Source organism: Gymnoscopelus microlampas (genome assembly GCF_963454915.1).
Source record: "Gymnoscopelus microlampas genome assembly, chromosome: 10".
Taxonomy (NCBI): Eukaryota; Metazoa; Chordata; class Actinopteri; order Myctophiformes; family Myctophidae; genus Gymnoscopelus; species Gymnoscopelus microlampas.
Genome location: NC_139947.1, coordinates 48,613,883 through 48,636,968, shown reverse-complemented (window position 1 = coordinate 48,636,968; position 23,086 = coordinate 48,613,883). Strand labels below are relative to the sequence as shown.

At 41.7% G+C, this 23,086-nt stretch overlaps 1 protein-coding gene across 1 annotated transcript; it reads left to right on the top strand.

Moving 5' to 3' along the window:
* Positions 1-8,286: 8,286 nt before the first annotated feature.
* On the top strand, positions 8,287-20,327 carry ren (renin; the record flags this gene model as incomplete). The annotated part of the gene is made up of 12 exons (XM_084070152.1): positions 8,287-8,345; positions 8,449-8,511; positions 11,760-11,936; positions 12,237-12,335; positions 14,607-14,757; positions 15,260-15,383; positions 15,523-15,641; positions 16,591-16,787; positions 17,202-17,324; positions 18,160-18,301; positions 19,681-19,779; positions 20,166-20,327. The coding sequence occupies 12 exons, from the start codon at positions 8,287-8,289 to the stop codon at positions 20,325-20,327; spliced, it is 1,515 nt and encodes a 504-aa protein (XP_083926278.1).
* Between the last annotated feature and the right edge of the window lie 2,759 nt (positions 20,328-23,086).

The following is a 23,086-nucleotide window of genomic DNA, read 5'->3' as shown; positions in this document are numbered from 1 at the left end:
GCGGGACGGCGCGGTCCAGGATCCAAGGAGAAGACTTCTACATCCCCGGGAAACGGCTGAAGGTCAACGTCCACAGAAATAACTTCCACTACTTTTTTGTATTTTTACAAACCAGTTGGTTCAAACGTAAAGACAGTTGCAAGGAAAAGTGCAGCCTGCACCGCAAAGTTGTTTCTGTATGTACAGACGTCCAACGTAACAAGAGAGATATATATTTTTTCTTCCTGAGATGAAAAAGGAGAAAAATGGTAAAAATCTTTTACAGTTGGATCCTATATGATATGTTAACTGGCTTATTATTTTTTTGAATGTAGAGGCATGTATAATCAAGGCTATACGTTAAAATAAAACGCATTTGCAAATTTAAAAAAATACTCCCTCTTCATGTTTTACTTTAGCCTACTGTACAACCGGGGGTGGAAAAAAATACAAGGTGAATGTAGTTAATAAATGTGAATAAATGGTGAATGACCAATTCAGATCGCATTCATGTCTTGAGTCAATTACTGTTCTAGAAAAGTTACTTTGCAGAACGTTGAGGATGTGGACAGACGTTTCTACAGCACCTGCACCAAATGGACGCTTACGGAATCCTTTTGCGCACCTGATTAAAGACTCAGCGACAGACAGGCGTGTGTTGGGGTGGAGCTGCTGCAACAGCCAGGTAAGAAGAGCAGACACTGTCTTCACTTGCTGAATTGAGAATTTTGATCCATCACTTGGGAATTGGTGAAATATTGCAGCAGTTTCGGGCCAAAGATGCCCAAGGAAAGGTCTTTGACCGAAACGTTGCAATATTTAATATTGTCATTCTTTATTGAGCGAGTGAAGACAGTGTGCTCTTCTTACCTGTACATTCGCTGAGCTAAATTAACACTGAGGATTGTATTGTGTATAGATTGGGATCCCAGAGAAAATATGGTATGAAATGGGGTTCAGTGTCAGTGGTCTAACTGCATATCAAATGAAATTGAAGAAAACTAAACAAAAAACGTTGAGCATTAACTGATTTACAGGTTATTTATTAACTGATTCATATTTGTTTTGAATGTCTTGTGCATTCATTCAGGGCACCTGTAATAATCTCCCCTCACTCATGCCTCCTCAGGTCACCTTGGACTTAGAGCATTGTCCAGCTCAGGTGATTATTCTGACATGGATGGTCATGGAAGGACAGACATGCTAAGACTCTGATGCCGTTTTATCTGTTGAGACATGTTTAATCTCATTAATGAAAGGTTAACGCGGGCAGAGACTTATTAGATAATAACGCTATCTATGTTGACCTGGGAACACCTTCACCATGCTAGGGCTAGTGGCAGAGAAAAACCTGCACCTTACACCACACACACACACACACACACACACACACACACACACACACACACACACACATACTTAAATGAACAGGAACCAGCTGTCATGAGTCCTGAATTACTGCTGCACAATTCAATTTAATTCTCCATCTCTTCTCAACTTTCACAGGGTACCGTGGTCTTACAACCAGCTGACTTTTAACATAAAGGTTATATTTTACAATGGTCACTTCAGTACCAATACAGCAGGGGTGGGCAACTTTGATGATGGAGAGGGCCACTATATTTCCACACTGCCTGACATTGTATGTGCTTAACATAAACAATTCAGGATTCCAATTAAAAAATAGCAGATCTACAAGCTCAAAACGAGTGCGACGCGTTTTGAGCTTGTAGATCTGCTACTTTTGCTATTTTTTAATTGGCATCCTGATTTCTTTTTTTTTTTTTTTTATTGGAATCCTGAAAAGTAAAACTTTTATTTAATGTCAAATGCATTTAGTTATACTTATGTTCTAAATGTATCTTTATGAACTTAAATACAAATACATTGGACATAAAAAAGACAATAGAATTTTAATAATAGTCATTAAGCTACTAATATAGACTGAAGTACTTAAAGCGGGTCATGTTTGCATGTTTGGAATTGTAACAGCTGAAATCAATAATACATCAGTATTGTGATATTAACCTGCGGGCCACATTAAGTGAAACCCGGGCCGCCAGTTGCCCATGTATGCAATAGAGGGTATAATAGATCATGATTAGGCAGTGTGTTAACCACTTAAACACTAGTTCAACACTATTGGCACTATTTTAAGTGCGACTGTTTTTATTTTGTTTTTATTCATTTTATTTTGTTAGTTTTAGTTTTTCTTTATCATAATATGGGGCGTTTGTCAGGGGCTAGATTCATAAAGGTCAGAAAAAGTATTGTGTAATAAAAACACCAATGAATGAAACAAATAAAAGTGGCCCAGGCAAACAAACTGAGCTTTCATTTAGTATTATGCTTTTGAGTGGAATAAATTGACAAAGGCTAAAACTAAAACTAGTTTTGCAGAGGTGTAAAGTAAATAAGTAAATTGACTCAAGTACTGTACTTAAGTATGCTCACAACGCGATGCTAACCCTTGTAGATCTGCCTTTTTCAAAACATTTTAGAAAACAGGACAGGACAAACAGGACATTCTGCATAAGTAATGCCAATACTTTTGTACTATTACTCAAGTACATTTTTAATTTCGGACATTTACTTGTAACAGAGTATTTCTACATTGCAGTATTGCTGCTTTTACTTAAGTAAAAATAAATTGTACTTTTTCCACCAATGTAGTTCTGTAAACACACAATTCAGCTTCAGTTAGTTATTGTTTTTGTTGTAAAGCCTCACTTTTATTATTCTTTTACTATTTTCATATTCAGTTAACTAAAGTGTTGTTCAGGGTTACGGTCATCTAACTACATGAATGGCTACAGGCAACCATAGATCCTGCTGGTATGGTATATCCTTGCTGTCGGGCAGAAACCTTAAGCATATTTCGCCCTGAGATTGGGAGGTCGGGGGTTCGATTCCCCGTAACAGGAGATAGGCCACATGTGGGCCACATGGCTCTGCAAGGCTTAGCAAAAGCAGCAAAAAATAGCAAATAGTAATAATAATAATAATAATAATAATAATAATAATAGTAGCAGACGTGCTATTTAGAAAGTGGTTTTAAGTGTGGATTTTATAAATATTGAACCAATGAAAGGTATTAAGAAGAGCTTGTGACCAACAATAATTTGATTAGATCGATTGGAACACAAGTTCATTTTTACATTTCCTAAAAAGTATAACGGTGTTGGACAAACAAGGTTTCCACCTGACAGCAATGATACACGCGTTTATAGCTTCCTAGTATCATGCTAGTCCTTGACTTATTTTCACTCTTTGAAAAAGTTGTTGTGAGCTGATAGGCTGATAACTGACGTATAAGCTCACAGAATGACGTGTGTGTGTGTGTGTGTGTGTGTGTGTGTGTGTGTGTGTGTGTGTGTGTGTGTGTGTGTGTGTGTGTGTGTGTGTGTGTGTGTGCTTAACTGGGCCAACAGTGTTCCACGTCCTTGCCACATGATTGGCTGTGCAGAAGCGCCCTAGAGTGTGTGTGTGTGTGTGTGTGTGTGTGTGTGTGTGTGTGTGTGTGTGTGTGTGTGTGTGTGTGTGTGTGTGTGTGTGTGTGTGTGTGTACTGTAAGTGCTTAACTGGGCAATAAATTATGTCAGGATGGAGCAATACACATACACACCTCAAGATCTCACCCATCATGACCTCTGTGCTCTAGCAGGGAGTTACTACAGGGGTCCGCCAATTCTTTATGTGATATGATTTTTCTTTTTACCATAACCACTCGAAACCTAGCATCCCTTTTCCGAGGAGAACTTTAGCCAAAAATAGCAGATCTACAAGCCCACAACGCCTCGCGCTGCGAGGCGTTGTGGGCTTGTAGATCGGCTATTTTTGGCAAAGAGGTATAGGTGTAGAGGGAAAAAAGAGCAGACCAAGTCAACAAAAAAAAGTGTAATTTACTTGAGCACCTGCCCCTCAAAATGTCTGTGCACGCCACTGGCGCGCCACACACACACACACACACACACACACACACACACACACACACACACACACACACAGAGTGTCTTCCCATAAGTTAGTGTGTGATTCAGGTGTAACCACCTGGCTCCCATGCAAGAGTCTGCCAGTGTGCTGTATCTATGGCGTGAAGGAAGCTAATGTTGTCCAATGCAACCCTCTGCTGGCCAAGTTAGGATACAGCATGTTTTCTCCAGCTAAACTTAAAGGGCTAGACCACTTTGGTAGAGGTTTGAGTTGTGTAGTTACCTTGCCATGAAACTCCAAAGGTGGACAAGAAATCAAAAATAATTGCTCCATTGATTAGAAATTGATGATTCAAAATATGCTCCTCATTGACTTACATTGTACGGTGAAACAGCTCTCAAAGTCACTGTTTTAGCCAGTAAACAAACACAAACAAAGCTGATTCAGACAATACAGAACATCACCAAACCCAGTACTGTTTTTTTTTTTTATAAAAACTTTAACTTCCGGTTAGTTTAGCTACTTTTATCAGGAAGAAAAACCCGGACTGGATCCACAGATCCGGATCCGGATCTTCAAATAGTAAAATCAACAGCCAAATACATTTGGGGGTCCATTGAATCCATTGAAAAGGTTTGAGAACCACTGCTTTCGCATCCCCCCAATGGGGGCCCCGGGCCCTAGGTTGGAACACACTGGTTTAGTGATGACCTCCTCCTGCCATTCTTACTTCCTGCCAGCAAAGCTGCTCTATCTGTTAGCTCTGTTATCATGATGCAGGTGATAATCCTACAAGCAGGGGGTCCTCAGAGTTACTACAGGGGGGGGGGGACCAAAACCCTAGCATCCCTATTCTGGTGGGAACAATTGCTGAAAATAGCGGATCTACAAGCTTGTAGATCGGCAATTTTCGGCAAATAGGTTTGGTGTAGAGGGAGAAAAAGCGCAGACCAAGTACAGAGCCAGGGTTTAAAAGGGTTAAATACACACATACTGTACACAGTGCATGGCCGAAAATACACTGTACATACAATGATGATAGTTGCTGTCAAACAAGTTTGAAGCTATCCATAAAATCTATGAACATTTTTAATCTGCAACACAGTTTTATACAATATGTAGTGTGGGGGTCCCTGCTTCATCTCTCTCTCAGCTAAGGGGTCCTTGGCCTGAAAAAAAAAATGCTTGTTTGCCTCTGAGATGTGGTGGAGTAAAAGCACAGTACTTGAGTACATGCGCTTAGTTACTTTCCATCACCAACTCAAGTCAACAATACAAATATCTGGACATTTGGCTCAATGGCAAATTTACATTTATGAACCTATTCTGGGGCAAACACACACACATAGAAGATATTATTATTATTATTATTATTATATATTGGTTATTTACTGCAAAGAGATTTAGGGTAGAAGGAAAAAAGGAGGGAATCAAGTATAGAACCCATGGGGAAAGCCTTGCTTGTGACAGGCCTACAGCATGTAAAGTTGGCTTCCAATACATAAACAGTTTTCCTTCCTGAGCAAAGTTATCGATTATGGACTATTGTCATGTGATTTATAAACATGCTGCTGTTAACCACATAAAAACGTGCCATCCGTTTAGAAAATAGCCGATCTACGAGCTCACGAATCCTGTAAATTAGCATCTTTATACGATATAGGCCAGGGTTTAAAGTTTAGTAATATTGGGAGTATGTACTTATCGTGTGTGTGTGTGTGTGTGTGTGTGTGTGTGTGTGTGTGTGTGTGTGTGTGTGTGTGTGTGTGTGTGTGTGTGTGTGTGTGTGTGTGTGTGTGTGTGTGTGTGTGTGTGCGCGCTCACATTGGCAGTGCAACTTCTGGGACGCAGTCACCACCAGTCTGACCTTTGACCTGCGTGTCAAAGATGGATGTCCCCATGTCGTCCCTTTCTCACACAACCCAGCAGGGTCCCATACGTCACACCCTGTGCCCTCCCACCCCCCTGCCACCGACCACTGGCTCCACATCTAGACATATCATGTCACCAGTGTTGACCAGTAAAAGTACAAAAGTATTGGTATCAAAATGTACTTTGAGTACCAAAAGTAGGAAGTACTCATTATGCAGAATGTCCCATTTGACAAGTTTTCAAATGTATAAAATGTATGAAAAATCTTTTGAAAATAGCTCACAATGCGCGACACATTGTGAGCTTGTAGATCTGCTATTTTCGAATGGCCGAATTGCAGGGCTGAAGTGGTTCACAGGGGTTAAAGCAAAAAAGAATCCCAAGACTGAAAATTATTTTCAGACCATGTCCCAATATGTGATTTTTGATTTTTAAACATGGCACATGGAATCCTCAAGACTGAAATCAGTCCCCAGGACAGAGAACTTTAATCCCTGGGTTCATGTATGTTTTGTAATAATAATCCAAATCTACAAAGTAACTAAAGTTTTCAAATAATTGTAGTGGAGTAAACGTATAATATTTGCTTCTGAGATGTAGTGGAGTAGAAGTAAAACGTACAGAAAATTGAGAATACTCCAGTAAAGTTAAAATACCTCAAAATTGTACTTAAGTACGGTACTTGAGTACATGTACTTAGTTACGTCACACCCCGTGCCCTCCCACCCTGCCACCCACCACTGGCTCCACATCTAGACATGGGAAAAAAAATACTATTCTGTCTTTATGTACTGTAACTCCAAATGTTTTGAAACCTTGCTCATATTTTATTGGAGACCTTCTTTTTTATTATTATTACATCACAAATGAACGCCATCACTCATGTTGTGAAGGCTTCAGTTAGCAGTTAAACAAAGTTAACCCTTTAAGACCGGGAACGCATCTGTGTCATTTTAAGATTTCTTTGGCTATATAAAAAATAGCAGATATACAAGCTCATAGCGCTTGTAGATCTGCTATTTTTTTTTTTTGAAAAATCGTGAAAATGTGTGCAAATCTTTAGTTTGAATATATATATATACTTTTTTAAAGCGAAAGTTTTTAACTCAAATCTTTTTACAAATTCACAAAAAAAAAAAAAAAAAAAATGTACAGCTTTTTTTTCCTAAAGTTTTTTTTTCATATTTTTTTTTACATATGTTGCTCATTATTATTGTCTCCGCCAGGCCGAAGGCATGGCGAGAGAGTATGTTTTACCCTCCGTCCGTCCGTCCGTCTGTCCGTCTGTCTGTCCGTCCGTCTGTGGACAGCTAATCTCTGCCACCATTGGCTTGATCGCAGCCAAACTGTGCACACACACTCCCTGGATGCCAATTCAGACCCTCTGCCCCAACATTTTCACATGGGCTTGTTATAGCGCCACCAGGAGGCCGCTTTTGCTAAAACACATTTTATGACAGTACTCCTACAAAATGTGTCCAAACGTCACACAAATCGGTACACAGTATCTCTATAGTCATTAAACCAAACAACTTTTTCAGATTTCTCATATTCCATCTGGATTGGCTAAAAATGGCTTCCAAAGTTTGCAGGACTGCTCCGTTTTGAACAAAATGCCTCAAATCATGAACACAGCATGCAATTTCTGTGAAATTTTGCACGCACATTCTCACTAGGCCGAGGAAGAACTGCCACTTGAGAATTTTGAAATCAGCCTCATGGTGGCGCTACAACAGGCTGCTTTGTGTTTTCACCTATAACTGCACCGATCTGTGTAAAACTTTGTATGTGCACTCCCTAGAGGTCAAGGAAAAACCTTTGACCTGCATTTTTCACATCTGCCTTTTATAGCGCCACCAGGAGGCAGACTTATGTAAAACATATTTCTTTACATTACTTCTTCCGATTTTATCCAAATTTCACGCAAATCAGTAAACATGATCTCTATAGTCATGTGATCAAGGCGGATCTGTTTAATTTTTCATATTCCATCCCGATTGGCTAAAATTCACATCTTAAGTTTGCAGGTGTGGCCCGTTTTCAACAAAATGCCGCAAATCATGAACGCAGCGTCCGATTGTGGTCAGACTTTGCACGCACATTCACACTATGTTGAGGAACAAATGCTACCCTTTTAATATTTGCCTGTTATAGCGCCACCAGCAGGTCTAATTTAGCAAAACAAATTTTTTGAACAAAATGCCTCAAATCATGAATGCAGTGTCCGATTGCCGTGCAAGGCCTAAGAAGAAATGGCACCCTTTTCACATTGGCATATTATAGCGCCACCAGGAGGCCACAATAACCTACCTGACCTGGCGGAGACCTGTGCTCCGAGGAGCACTTTTTCTAGTTATCAATGGTTTTCAGCGCGGCACTCGGTGCCGCGCTATGAGCTTGTATATCTGCTATTTTTGAATAGCCAAAGTGTAAAGTAAGGGGTATAGTCCACCGAAAGTCCATCCCCCCCACCTTCTGAGAGACCGTGACGTCCCTGATGCCATGACTCTGTATAATGAGGTCCTGTGGGCCATGCTATCTATCAGCTTCCTGGGCGGCTTGTGTCCCACGGGAGGGGAATAATAATCTTAGGGGGTGACCTCCGACCTCTAGTGTGGGCCGTCTGTGTTTAGTGGCTGACATGTACCCTCCATATCTCTCCAGCCCCACCGGGGTGGTCCCTACACCCACCAACCTTACGATAGCATGCCTGACAGCAGTGATAGTGTGGGAACCCCCCCCCCTCCCCCTCCCCCCCTCACTAGCTACATGTTGGGACACACTTGATCCTTGACTTGAAAAAGTTTGAGAACCACTGGTATAACTGATACTGATAAGCAGGTTGGTGTCTTGCATGGTTTCCTCAACCGTCAGCGCCGGTGTGTGACTGTGTGTGTGTGTGTGTGTGTGTGTGTGTGTGTGTGTGTGTGTGTGTGTGTGTGTGTGAATGTGAAATACTGATATATACTAATATATAATGTACAGATATTTTTGGGACCTCAACGGAAATAAGTCCTACGACTTTTTGTGATATCCTGATAAATACTGTACTGTGCACCTCTGTGAATTGTACCATGAATTATCAAATAAAATCAATCAATCAAATCAATCATACAGCATAACATCCAAAATATAGTCAAGGACAGTCCTGCCATTGCTCAACACCCAAAATATAGTCAAGGACAGTCCTGCCATTGCTCAACATCCAAAATATAGTCAAGGACAGTCCTGCCATTGCTCAACATCCAAAATATAGTCAAGGACAGTCCTGCCATTGCTCAACACCCAAAATATAGTCAAGGACAGTCCTGCCATTCATTGCTCAACATCCAAAATATAGTCAAGGACAGTCCTGCCATTGCTCAACACCCAAAATATAGTCAAGGACAGTCCTGCCATTGCTCAACATCCAAAATATAGTCAAGGACAGTCCTGCCATTGCTCAACATCCAAAATATAGTCAAGGACAGTCCTGCCATTGCTCAACACCCAAAATATAGTCAAGGACAGTCCTGCCATTGCTCAACATCCAAAATATAGTCAAGGACAGTCCTGCCATTGCTCAACACCCAAAATATAGTCAATATGAAGGACTACTAATTTGTTGACCGTTATAAAGCCATTACAGGACCACAATGGACTTTTTTTGTGTTATCCTTTTAGCCTTTTAGGGAATTTTGGACCAAGGTTTTCTTACCTTTTCTATGATGTTATGATATCTTGCGTATTTGAATAGCTTTTTGGGGGGTTTTATTTGGTGAGATCTGACGTTCATAATGCCAGAACACTATGCAACCGGGGGAAAAAAAGAAAAAGAAAGAAACGAGATTGAAATCTCGTCTAGCCGAGATTGAAAGAGATCTTCTAGATCGTATAGCGCATTGGTTCTCAAACTTTTTCATGTCAAGGACCTCCAAATTGACACTTATTAGCCCGCGGACCCCCATTTGAAAATATATGCCAAGGACCCCCATAAGAGAAGATTTTTACGGCTCTATAGCAGTGATTTTCAAGCATTTTAATTTCTTGGACCCCCAGTTTGACATGCATTAGCCTACATACCCCCATTTAATGGCATTTATACCTCTGGGACCCCAATTCATATTGTAAAATCAATGTTAATTTAACTCTGAGAGTGTACAAATGGAACCAAATGGACCCGTTAGGGTCCATTTGGTTCCATTTGTACACTCTCAGAGTTACAGACCCATAAGGGTCCATTTGGTTCCTGTCCATCATTTAGCTGGGGACCCCCTGGAACCCCCTCAAGTACCCCTGGGGGTCCCCGGACCCCACTTTGAGAACCAACGGTCTAGCGAGACTTCCGTTTTTTGGGGGGGGGTTTGCATAGTGTTCTGTCACTATGAACGTCAGATCTCACCAAAAGAAAAGCTATTACAATACGCAATCAAACGCAAGGCCTATTGCCGTACGTTTTAAGCTGCGGCGGACCCGGGATGGAGTTATGATTTTTTTCTACTGTACCATTCATCCTAAGATATCATATCATCATAGAAAAGGTAAGAAAACCATAATGTCTGACTGGTACCACATGCTGGGCCCAATGGAAACAAGCTATAGTGCTTTCTGAGGTTATCCTTTTAGCAGACCTTGTATTGAACTGTACTTTCCTGTGCTTTTTTGTGCAAACTGCTAATAAAGTATCAATCAATCAATACACTCCTACAATTCCAAGTTCTTGTGTCAGGGTGGAGGGGGGGGGGGGGGGGGCAGTTCAAATACGATTACTTTGAGCGGGGGGGGGGGGCGCAGCCTGAAAAGGTTGAGAACCATTGAATTATAAAGGACCAACAGAAGTTGTCCCTTATCTGTTATAAGGCCTATATTGTAAGGTGAGCAGAGTCAGCAGAGTGTAAACAGAGAGGTGTGAAGCCTGTCTGCTCCACAGATAAGCCACGGATAGCCGTGGGAAAACAAGTCTCTCAGACTAGAGGAGGCAGACAAAGCCTCGATAGCGATAATAACCCTAAATTCAAAGTTCTGGTCGTTTCTCGCCTTAGACATTACGATTTGACATCATCGAATCAGCCCTTTTTATCTAAAGCCAAGTGGAGAAAAACAAGCAACATCATCATGGAATGAGATGGCTGAAGGTTAGGGTAGATTCTAAGCAAGGGAGACCAAGCCTTTTGTTTTAGTGCCCCAACCACCTGGAATGACCTACAGCTTAAATTTAATATCTGTTCTCCCATAAAATACGGACAATTTAAATTTAAAACCTTGATTGCAGGCCTATACCCACAAATGTTTGCAATTGCTTTTAAATCGTGTTGTATCACGATAGGGAAAGGTTGTTTTGTTTTATTTTGCTGTTCTGTCTTGTTTTTGATGTGAATATTGATGTGAAAATGGAAATTTAATTGTACTGTGATGTATCTCGACGACACCGCAAATGAGGACAACCTCAATGTCTTTCGAGAATGAATAAAGATTTGAAATGAAATAAAATGAATCCATGTGTTTTGTAGATTGTAGTTACTGTAGCCTCAACCTGTAGCCAATTGAAATAAAGAAAAAAAATACAATTACTCCTGGAGGAGTGGAGTGTTTAGAACATGACGTTGTTGTCGGGCAGAAACCTCTTATCTCGACAGTTGTTTCCATCGAACAGAGACGATAGGGCATTGGTTCTCAAAGTGGGGTCTGGGGACCCCCAGGGGTCCTTGGGGGGGTAACAGGGGGTCCCCAGCAATTAGTTGATATAGCGTCACAATCATTTTAACCACTTTAACCATATTTTATACTTTTCTAAAATATGTCTATTCTACACGAGCTTGTAGATCTGCTATCTTTTTTTTTTCTCTGTCCCAAAATATGTTTTGAGATGGGGGGTCCGCTGCCAAATACATATCCTTTTGGGGGTCCTTGACATGAAAAAGTTTGAGAACCACTGCGATAGGGTATGCAGGGTCCACACCTCTAAACTCTGAGACATATCTCTCGCTGCTCCACAGAAGACGTACACAGGCGGCGTCACCGATTCCATCCATCCCTCCCTCCCTCTCCACAACAACTCTGCATCCCTGCTTACTGTCGGCCATCCCCCCCCCGCCCCCCGACCAGGTCAAAGATCAAACCTCTCACTGGGACCTGTTTATCAGGGGAGGGGTTGTGAGAGACCTACAGAGAGGGTAGAAAGGAGGTGGGGGGGGGCTGAGAGACAACTTGTTTTCAGTGGTCACTTCTAGGAAAGCTCCCCAAAAAAACACCAAAGCCAAGCCAGTGTCCCCCATGGGTCAGATTATCATCATCACACAGGAAGAAGAGACGGTATAAAAACAGAGAGGGAGACATTTAGGGAGAGAGAGAGAGAGAGACGGCAAGCTTTTCTGCAAACTCGGCAACAAAATCTGTGCGGTACTACTAACGCGGAAAAAAGGGAAATTACACTTTTTATATTCTGCTTCACATCGTTTCTTCACATCTTTCAGAGACAAAGCCGTCATGATGACCTACTACGGGATGAGCTCCTGGGTGTGTACCATTGCGCTGTGGCTGATGATGGCCGACGATGGTCATGCACTGCGACGGTAAGCATATTATTATCTCTCCATCCAAGTACGTTTTATCCTCACCTTAATGCTGTGCTTATGTGGTACACATCTGCTGCTGTTTTTAACCTCATGGACACTGTACCTGCTTTCAGTATGTATCCCTTTCACTCTACTCATATAAGAACATTTGATTTACTTGATCTGTTTCTATCTGGTCTTTCCTTGAACTTACTCTTCGTCCCTTTCCTGAAAACGGCAAATGGAGTTTGTTAGAAAAATAAATATATACATACATACATACAGCACACACACACACACACACACACACACACACACACACACACACACACACACACACACACACACACACACACACACACACACACACACACACACACACACACACACAAATGATAATTAGAGCTAATCTTTTTATGATGCATTGTCTCAGAAGGTGTTTTGCTCTGTGACAGTCAGGCATTTAACCACTTAAATCTATTACTTTGATGACCATTGCAAACCAGGGTTCTTCATTTGGCCCCCTCCTTTTCTTGCCTCTACACCAAGGCTCTTCGCCGAAAACAGCCCGTCTACAGGCTCAGCTATTGCAGTGGGCTATTTTAGCCGAATGTTCACCAATTTTCTCAGAATGTTTTTGACTATTATGAAAAAGGGACGCTAGCTAGGGATCACGTGGTTAAAACACATTTTTGTGTTTTGTGAAAAGCGCACATACACACGTACTGTATATACATAACACATCAAACCAAAGTGTCAAGATAGTGTTTTTCTTCTACACCCTTCTAACTTCTGATCATTTAAAGGTGGCGTAAGGTATTTGTTTCTTTGTTAAAACAAAACGTGTTTTTCTTTTTTAATCCCTGCGATGCGATATTCTGATCATTGCTATAGTGTTCGTTCAGTAACAGGGGTCTCCATGTCTCTCCAGCCCTTTAATAAACAGAAAATACAATTTGCCAATTCCATCCAATCAGGAGAGAGAACCCCACAAAGATAAGTTATCAGCTTGTGTTCTAGTTCCAAGTTTTCATCACTTCCAATTGGCTCTACTGTATGCACAGCAGCCATATTGGGAAGGAATTGGGCCCCTTCCTAACTTCCTTCACGGGTGTTACCAATGATACTAATTAAGGCTCTGTTCCATTTAGTGTGGCATAGTGATTGTCTTATTTTCAAGGACCCCCATAACTCTGAGAGTGTACAAATGGAACCAAATGGACCCCTAAGGGTCCATTTGGTTCCATTTGTACACTCTCAGAGTTACACACCCACCATAAGGGGCCATTTGGGAACCAAAATGGAGTGTTTCTAGTGAGCCAACATGCACAATATCAGCACCCTGACCAGAATGGAACAGAGCCTTCATTAGTATCATCTAATCTTCTATCTAATTCTTCACAGGTGTTACACCTGTGAAGGAAGTAAGAAGAGGCCCAATTTCTTTACAATATGGCTGCTGTGCATAGAGCCTATTCCACTGTTTCTCTTGCACCCTTTCTGAGTTCTCGCTCCTGATTGGACAATTCAAATTGGAATCCCAACCTGAAATTGTTTTTCTTTCCTAAAGAGCTGAAAGGAGGACAAACCCTGTTACTGAATATAGCTAAGATTAATACCAGCATATAAAGCTATTTAATACTTATTTTAACAAGACAGTATATCACTTACAGCACCTTTAATCTGAGGATTTGATCTGATATCCGCTGTATTTCTGTTCTTTTATTTGAAGCTGGATTAAACAACATACGTTTTTCAGAAAAGGATTTAGAACAGTGGTTCTAAAAAAAAATAGCAGATCTACAAGCTCACCGCGCTGCAAGCTTGTACAGCTTGTACATTTTTGAAAAATCTTGAAAGTGTTTGAAAGATTTTGAATAATTTTGATTTTTTTAACACAAATGTTTTTGAAGAATTTTGAAAAATGTGTGCAAATCTTTGAATATATATGTTTTTTAGATACTCAAAATCTTTGCTTCTAGGGGTTCTACAAATGTATTCTAAATCCTAACAGTTGTTTTGAGGTTGTGGTTCTCAAACTTTTTTCATGTCAAGGACCACCCAAAATGATATGTATTTTTCCACGGACCCCCCCACCACCCCACCAACATTTGTTCCCCCAGAAGTAAAGATTTGAGTTAAAAATATTTGCAAAAATGTTCCACGATTTTTCAACCATAAAAAAAAAGTATTGTTTTTATTTTTGAATAGCCAAAGAAATCTTAAAAGTGACACATATGTGTTCACGGTCTAAATGGATTAAACACAATGTCTGTGTTTTGCTTGCAGAGTGGCCTTAAACAAGATGCCGTCCATCAGGGAGACGCTGCAGGAGATGGGGGTGTCCGTTGAAGCGTTCGCTGAGCTCAACCAGAAGAGTTCAGATGGTCCCTCCAATGGGACCACCCCAGATCCTACGCCCCTAACCAACTATCTGGATGTGAGACCCCTAGCAATGAGCACTGGGTTTGGATTTGTTTGCTGGGGGGAATGGGGGGAATCCATTATGGCCTTGTAGATCTGCTATTTTACTCCACTACAGTTATGGGAAAACGTTAGTTACTAGTTACTTTGAAAATGTGATCATTATTACAAAACATACATTAACGTCTTCAGCCCTATTTATACTTAGGGTATTTTCAAAGCATTTTTTAATACAATTATAAACTTGTGAAATGGGACATTCTGCATAATGAGAACTTTTACTTTCAGTACTTAAGTATATTTTAATGCAAATACTTTTGTACTTTTACTGGACTTTCATTCGCAATGGAGTATTTCTACATGGTGGTATTGCTCCTTTTACTTGAGTACAAAATGTGAGTACTTCTTTCACCACTGACGGTTTGTCTCAGGCTTTTTGGGGGTAATGTGAGCGCATCGTTTGATCTTTGGCTGTTGGATTACTAACATTGAAAAGTTGCCTGCATGCTTTTGAACAGACGCAGTACTTTGGGGAGATCAGCATCGGCTCTCCTGCCCAGATGTTCAACGTGGTGTTTGACACAGGATCAGCTAACCTGTGGGTCCCCTCACAAAGCTGTTCACCCTTCTCCACTGCCTGCTGTGAGTGCGCACGCACACACATACTGTACACACGCACGCATGCACGCACGTGTGCACGCACGCACCGCGGCCAAATGCATATCAATTTGGGGGTCCTTGACATTAAAAAAAGTTTGAACACTGGATGCTTTTCACACAGACACCCACAACAGGTACGACGGGTCCAAGTCCCACACGCACGTGGACAACGGAACAGGATTCTCCATCCAGTACGCCTCTGGAAACGTGAGGGGATTCCTGAGCCAGGACATCGTTACGGTGAGTTCTAGGAGCGCAAAAAAAACCTAAGCAAACTAAGCAACGCAACGCCTCGCGCTGCGAGGCGTTGCGTTGTTTGTAGCTTGTAGATCGGCTATTTTTGGCTAAGAGAGAAAAAATAACAGTAAACGTAACCAAAAAAGTTGAATCTAAAACACAATTCTATACAATATAGAGGGGGTCAACAAAATCAGAAAAGTCAACCAAAGAACACGTTTTCTATTCTGGATCTCCTCGGTGGTCAGTAGGATTACACTGAGGACTCTAGCAGGAGCACTCATCCAATGTCACTATATGACTCGTGGTACTTAAGCACCTCAAAAGGCATTAAAACCAACAAACTGCAAACCTCTCAAAACAAACTGGTCAGGTTACTACTAGGCCTCACACCCAGAACTCATCTAACCCCCGCTCATTTTGCTAGGGTGGGACGGCTCAGGGTAGAGGACAGAGTAAAGCAACTGGCAATGGACCAGAAGGAGCCCCACTGATCTCACTGAACCCAGTTTCGGCACAAAAATTGGGTCAAATTTGTTCTACTGCTATGCTGCCAGAAAGTGGAATGCCCTATCAACAGGCATAAAAAAAGTCTGAATTCTTACCCTCCTTCAAAACCGCTCTAAAAGAGCACTTACTGGTGGCTGCAATTTGTAACTGGCCCCTGTACAAAGTAAAACGTCTAAGCTTATCACCGGAAATGACCCCTCCCCCAACTGTTTACTGTACATATCCTTCTTTTTTATTACTACTCGTATGATGTTTTTGCATATTATTGTTTGTCTTTAAATGTCTCATTGAATTGAATACACAGGACCTTAATTGAATAAGCCCTGGGCTTATTGGGTTATCCTTTTACTAGCATTCTTTTGTATAAATCTGTGCCACCGTGCCTTTTCTTTGCAAACTGTTAATAAAGTACTCAATCAATCAATCAATCAATTGTCCCCAGGTGGGTGGCATCGAAGTGCACCAGGTGTTTGCTGAAGCCACCTCCCTCTCCGCCATGCCCTTCATCTTCGCCAAGTTCGACGGCGTGCTGGGCATGGGCTACCCTGACGTGGCCATCGACGGAATCACCCCCGTGTTCGACCGCATCATGAACCAGCACGTCCTCAAAGAGGAAGTGTTCTCCATCTACTACAGCAGGTACTGACTGGGTCCATCAATGAATCCATGCAACAACGATAAAAATAACATTCTGATATATATATATATGTTTTATAATAGACTAAATCAGTTTGTCTTATTAACCACTTAAGCCCTATTTTTTTGTACAATGGTGTCCCACAAAAATAGTAAATAGATGATCTACAAGTTCGTTTTGCTATCCTGATTTTTTTTATTTTACTGAGGTTGAGGTTAGGAATAAGTTTAAGGTTCGGCATAGTTTTACTGAAGTTACGTTTAGGAATAAGGTTAGGTTCAGCTATAGTTTTACTGAGGTTACGTTTAGGAATAAGGTTAGGTTTAGGCATAGTTTTACTGAGGTTACTCAGTTCCTCATAATATGATAAAGTTTTCATTGGGTTAATATGTTTTAAATCATATTCTTTTTGACAGGGACCCCCATCACTCCCCGGGAGGAGAGTTGGTGCTGGGGGGCACGGACCCCAACTACTACACTGGAACCTTCAACTACATGGACACCAAAGAAACGGGCAAATGGGAAGTCATCATGAAAGGGTACGACGCCCAACCCACACCTCTAACCTTGTACTGCAGGGGGTCTTCAACGTTTCTCAGGACAATTAAGGACCCCATTAGCTGAGAGCGAGACGAAGCAGGGACCCCCACTATATACAGAAACCTCTTAGCTCCATATTTAAACTTTTTGTAAATTAACTCATACTACAGCTTCACACAAAAGCATCAAAAATAGCAGATCTACAAGCTCGAAACGCAGCGCGAAGCGACGTGTTTTGAGCTTGTCGATCTGCTATTTTTTTATTTGAATCCTGAAAAGTAACATGAGGTTTCCACCCGATAGAGACGATATTGTATAGAATTGTGTCAGATTAAACTCAGGTCTGGTGACCTGAGGGTCTATACAGCAGTGGTTCTCAAACTTTTTAGTGTCAAGGACCCCCAAATTGACACTTATTATCCCGCGGACCCCCATTTGGAAAGATTTGTACGGCTCTAGCAGTGATTCTCAATCATTGTAATTTAAGGACCCCCCCAGTTTGACATGCATTAGGCTACAGACCCCCATTTAATGGCATTTCTATCTCTGGGACCCCAATTCATATTGTAACATCAATGTTAATTTAACTCTGAGAGTGTACAAATGGAACCAAATGGACCCTAACAGGTCCATTTGGTTCCATTTGTACACTCTCAGAGTTACAGACCCATAAGGGTCCATTTGGTTCCTATAAATCATTTAGCTGGGGACCCCCTGGCATCCCCTCAAGTACCCCTGGGGGTCCCCGGATCCCACTTTGAGAACCAATGCTATACAGTACATGCTTGTACATGGCTACACCGTTTTGAACACACATTTCCTCCATACTCGCAGGGTTTCGGTCGGGGAGCAGATGATGTTCTGTGAGGAAGGCTGCAACGCCGTGATTGACACTGGCTCCTCCTACATCACTGGCCCCGCCTCCTCTGTCACTGAGCTGATGAAAGCCATCGGAGCCGTGCTGGACGAAAGTGGCGTAAGCAACAACCACCAACGCTGTATAGTTTCCATATTATGTTTGAAAGTAAACAAATACAACAAGGGCGCTATGGTGGCGTAGTGCAGGGGTCTTCAATGTTTTCAGGCCAAGGACCCCCTAGCTGAGAGAGCGACGAAGCAGGGACCCCCTCTATATTGTATAAAAATGTGTTTCAGATTTAACTTTTTTTGTTTACTTGGTCTGCTAATTTTTCCCTCTACACCAAACACCTCTTTGCAGCGCGAGGCGTTGTGAGCTTGTAGATCGGCAATTTTTTGGCTAAAGTTCTCCTCAGAAAAGGGATGTTAGGGTTCAAGTGGTTAATGTAAAATATAAAAATCTTTTCACACAAAGATTTGGCGGACCCCCTGTAGTAACTCTGAGGACCCCCTAGGGGTCCCGGACCCCCTGTTGCAGACCCCTGGCGTAGTGGTTAAGTGCCTGCTCACCACCACGGAGGCTGGGGGTTCAAATCCACCGCGGTGCATCAAGCTTTGTTACCAACACAATTGGCCCGTGTTTCGGGGGAGGGAAGCCGGGCGGGATATTTGTCAATGTACGTAATCTGGGGGCGGCAGCTGTCAGTAGGGAGTGTTGGGCGGGAGGAGTAGGACGAAGGCTCTTCTACTTCCTCCCGTCCCGGTGGGGGCCCCTCACTGGGAGGTGAGTCAGTAGGATACAACAGCAGTGACAACACAGATATGTGTGTTGGGAGGCATTAATTGGCACAACGACTAAATTGGGGAGAAAAGGTTAAAAACTAAAAATGCTTATGCTCCTCAACAAAGGCAATGCATACAATTTGCGTTTGTCAACTTTTGGGAAATTAGCAAGAGTTAGATCCTGAAACTGAGATTCATTCAGATGAATCATGTGCTTGTATGATTGGCAGGCACATAGTTCAACTTCGTAAAGCTCCCCTGATTGGTCGAGTGACAATGGGAGCAGCAATTATGATAAGACCACACAAAAACTTGCTCAAATCCACCGCTGTGGCCGGAAGTCTGAACAATTACATTTGGTAATGTTCATTGGGAGGAGTAGGACGGAGGTGCTACGTCCTCCCGGTGGTGACTCCTCACTGGCAGGTGAGCCAGTAGGATAGGCTACAACATCATTGACAATCAAGTTGGACGAATTCATTGGCATAACGTCTAAATTGAAGGAAAATTGTGTAAAGATAATTGGCTACTTAAATTAAAAAAATCAGAGGCTGTGTTTTATCATTAATTTTAATTAATGGCAGCTGGCAGACTCAGGCAGACTCACACAAAACAACAACAAGTCAACCTATAAACGTTCTCTACAGTAATTGGATGGGTCTTTAGCACGCTTTTAAAGGTTGAATGCTGTTTTCTTTGTTTCTCTTCCTGTAGTACAAAGTAAACTGTGCCACTGTGAAGACTCTACCCAGCGTGACCTTCCACCTGGGGGGTCAGGAGTATGCCCTGGACCAGGAGGACTACATCTTATGGGTGAGAACAATAACCCTTCATTCTCAAAGCATTCTTAAACCCTATGCTTCAGTTGACCGCGGTCCCTCAGGGGTCCGCGCTTTTTATTCCCCTCTACACCAAATCTCTTCGTAGCAAATAGCCAATATACAACTTCACAACGCGTCGCCACCCATTGTGAGCTTGTAAGTCTGCTAAAGTAGTTTCCCCCTTCTTTTTCCCTCTATACCAATTACCAAATCTCTGTCGAAAATAGAAAATAGCCGATCTACAAGCTTGCAGACCTGCTACTTTTTTTTGGCTTATTTAATCTACTCAGTCACTACAGACACATCGTCCATTAAAAGCACACGTTTCACATGTGAACATTGTTCCCTGAACTGGTGGTGTGTGTTCCTCTCATACAGCAGTCCCAGTTTGGAGGAGACGTGTGCACAGTCACCTTCAGGGGCTTGGATGTGCCGCCCCCTACTGGCCCCATCTGGATACTGGGGGCCAACTTCATCGCCCGCTACTACACCGAGTTCGACCGGCAGAACAACCGCATCGGGTTCGCCGCGGCCGTCTGAGAACGACACTGATTTACTCTGAGACTCTGTCGCTACACTGACTGTTGATGGTTCCCATTTAGCCCGTCTCTCTCTCTTTATCTCTATCTGACTCTGTTTGTCTCTCTCTCTGTCTCTCTCTGTCTCTCTGTGTGTGTGTGTGTGTGTGTGTGTGTGTGTGTGTGTGTGTGTGTGTGTGTGTGTGTGTGTGTGTGTGTGTGTGTGTGTGTGTGTGTGTGTGTGTGTGTGTGTGTGTGTGTGTGTGTGTGTGTGTGTGTGTGTGCGTGCGTGCGTGCGTGCGTGCGTGCGTGCGTGCGTGCGTGCGTGCGTGCGTGCGTGCGTGCGTGCGTGCGTGCGTGCGTGCGTGCGTGCGTGCGTGCGTGCGTGCGTGCGTGCGTTGTGTGTCTCTCCCTCTCTCTCTCTGTCTGGCTGTCTCTCTCTCTCCCCTCAGTGGTGGATGAAGTACTTTACTTAAGTAAGAGATAATATATTCTTGGGTAAAAGTTCAAAAGTCATACTTAAAAGTGCCTTAAAATGCCAAAAGTAAAAGTATTTTGTGCAGAAAGTCCTAGGTTCTCAAAAAGAGGCAATCTACAAGCTCACACAAAGCTTGGGTCCCTAAAAGGACCTCACAATTGTAGGCTATACTCAAAGCACAGTACTTCTGTGAAACAATTTTAAAATAATATCGAAAATGTTTTGGAAACTTTTGTATATATATTTTTGTTTTTAACATCTCTTCTGGGGGTTCCCTGCCAAAAAATCTTGTCAAATGGGGGTTCGCGGCCAAATACATCTCTCTCTCTCTCTCACTCTCTCTCTCTCTCTCTCTCTCTCTCTCTCTTGCTTTTATCATGATAAAAATAAACCATTTTGTTTTTTGGGAGGGGAGGGGGGGGTATTTTGATTTTATTGGTTGTATTATTTTACTCTTACCTATTAAGAGTATCATTTTGTGCCAGTTGCACTTTTCTCTTTGCTGCGTAGCCTTTTAAGTGTTTGGGGTTTTATCTGTATGTGAGGATAATGTGATATTGTCGCTATCGGGCAGAAACCTTGTTTCTCCCCGTTTAAACTTTTAATGTTTTTTTCCCCCATAAATGAATGCGCTTCTTCGTCATGCAAGAGTGACGCAAGAAATAGTTAAAAAATAACCCATCTGCCAGCTCACAACGGGTCGTGATGCAACACACTGTGAGCTTGTACATCTGTTATTTCTGCGTGTTTTTGGAAAATCTTTGAAAGTGAAAGTGGTGAAGTGTGTCTCTGGGTTTTATAAATATTGAGCCAATGAACAGTATTAACAAAGAGCTTGTGAATAAATTATACTGTAACTACATTGGATCCATTGGAACACAGGTTATTTTTTTCCATTTTCTGACAAGTTTTTAGACTCGCTCACAAGATGTTTGAAAACCCACTGTTATTGTTTCAGCACATTATTAGACATGTACTATATTTTCTTATAGCAGCCTGTAAGGCCATATGATGTGTGTTATCAATCCTGACGTGACAAGAATAAACTTGTTTAAACATATTTTTAAGACCCGTGTAATGTTATTTCCTCCATGATGCTAAAAACTGCATGTTGTGTTTGTGCGCGCGCGCACGCACACGCACGCACGCGCGCGCGCGCACGCGCACACGCACACACACACACACACACACACACACACACACACACACACACACACACACACACACACACACACACACACACACACTACTTAAAGGGATATTTCACTTTCAAACATGTTTGGGGTCATTTCAACGTCTACTCAGACTTTTGTGTTTCAACCTCAGACAGTTTTTAAGTTGCTTGATTCAGTATTTAGATATTTGATATTAATCTTATCAGATATGCCCAGATATCAGATTGTAACTTCAAACTCCATTTTAACCATGTTAGACTCATTAAAAACACCCGTCCTTGGTTCTGCTAACTGATACATATCCGTGAGGGGGCCGTGTTTTTTCAATTACCTTTTCATTCATTTGTTATAATGTTTGGGGAAACCTCGGCAAACCTCTAGTTTGTAGTTATGTTGCATAATCGTCATAATAGTTTCCACGTTGAATAATTTTTTCAAACATTCTCAAAAAATAGCGGAAACAGCCGATGTACGAGAACTTGTCTGTTTCCACAAGTTATTTTTTAAACTTTCACAGTATAAAGTTATTAAATATGACAGTCACTTCTTTGTATATTAAGTTATTTGTCATATCTGCCCCTGAGCAATTTTTTTTATGAAGCCTAAAAGCCAGGACAGAAACAGCATTTTTATTTGTTATGTCCCAGTGCTCGATGCCAAGAACACAATTACACTCTTAACCCATTCAATTCGATTTCTTTAGCTATTCAAAAATTGCAGATCCACAAGCTCATAGCTCATAGCGAGCTTGTAGATCTGTAGTTTTTGGGGGAAATCGTGAAAATGTGTGCAAATCTTTGAATATTTATATATTTACTTTTACTTCACTTTAGTGTGTCCATTTTTCAATACTTTGTTTCTACTCAAAGTTTTTAAATTGACATCGTTATGACAAAACATACTGTACATTAACACATTCCCTGCCAAAAAAAAACACAGGAGCCGAGATACAGGATTTTAAAGTAATAATAAATTGAAAATTGAAAAAAAAAAAAGAAAAAAACAACGGTTATACTCGTTGTTGGTAGGTAATGTGTTAACCAATTAAGCTCTATTTTACACTTTGACTTTTTCCACAAATGGCTGATCTACAAGCTCGCATCACAACACATTGTAAGCTTATAAATC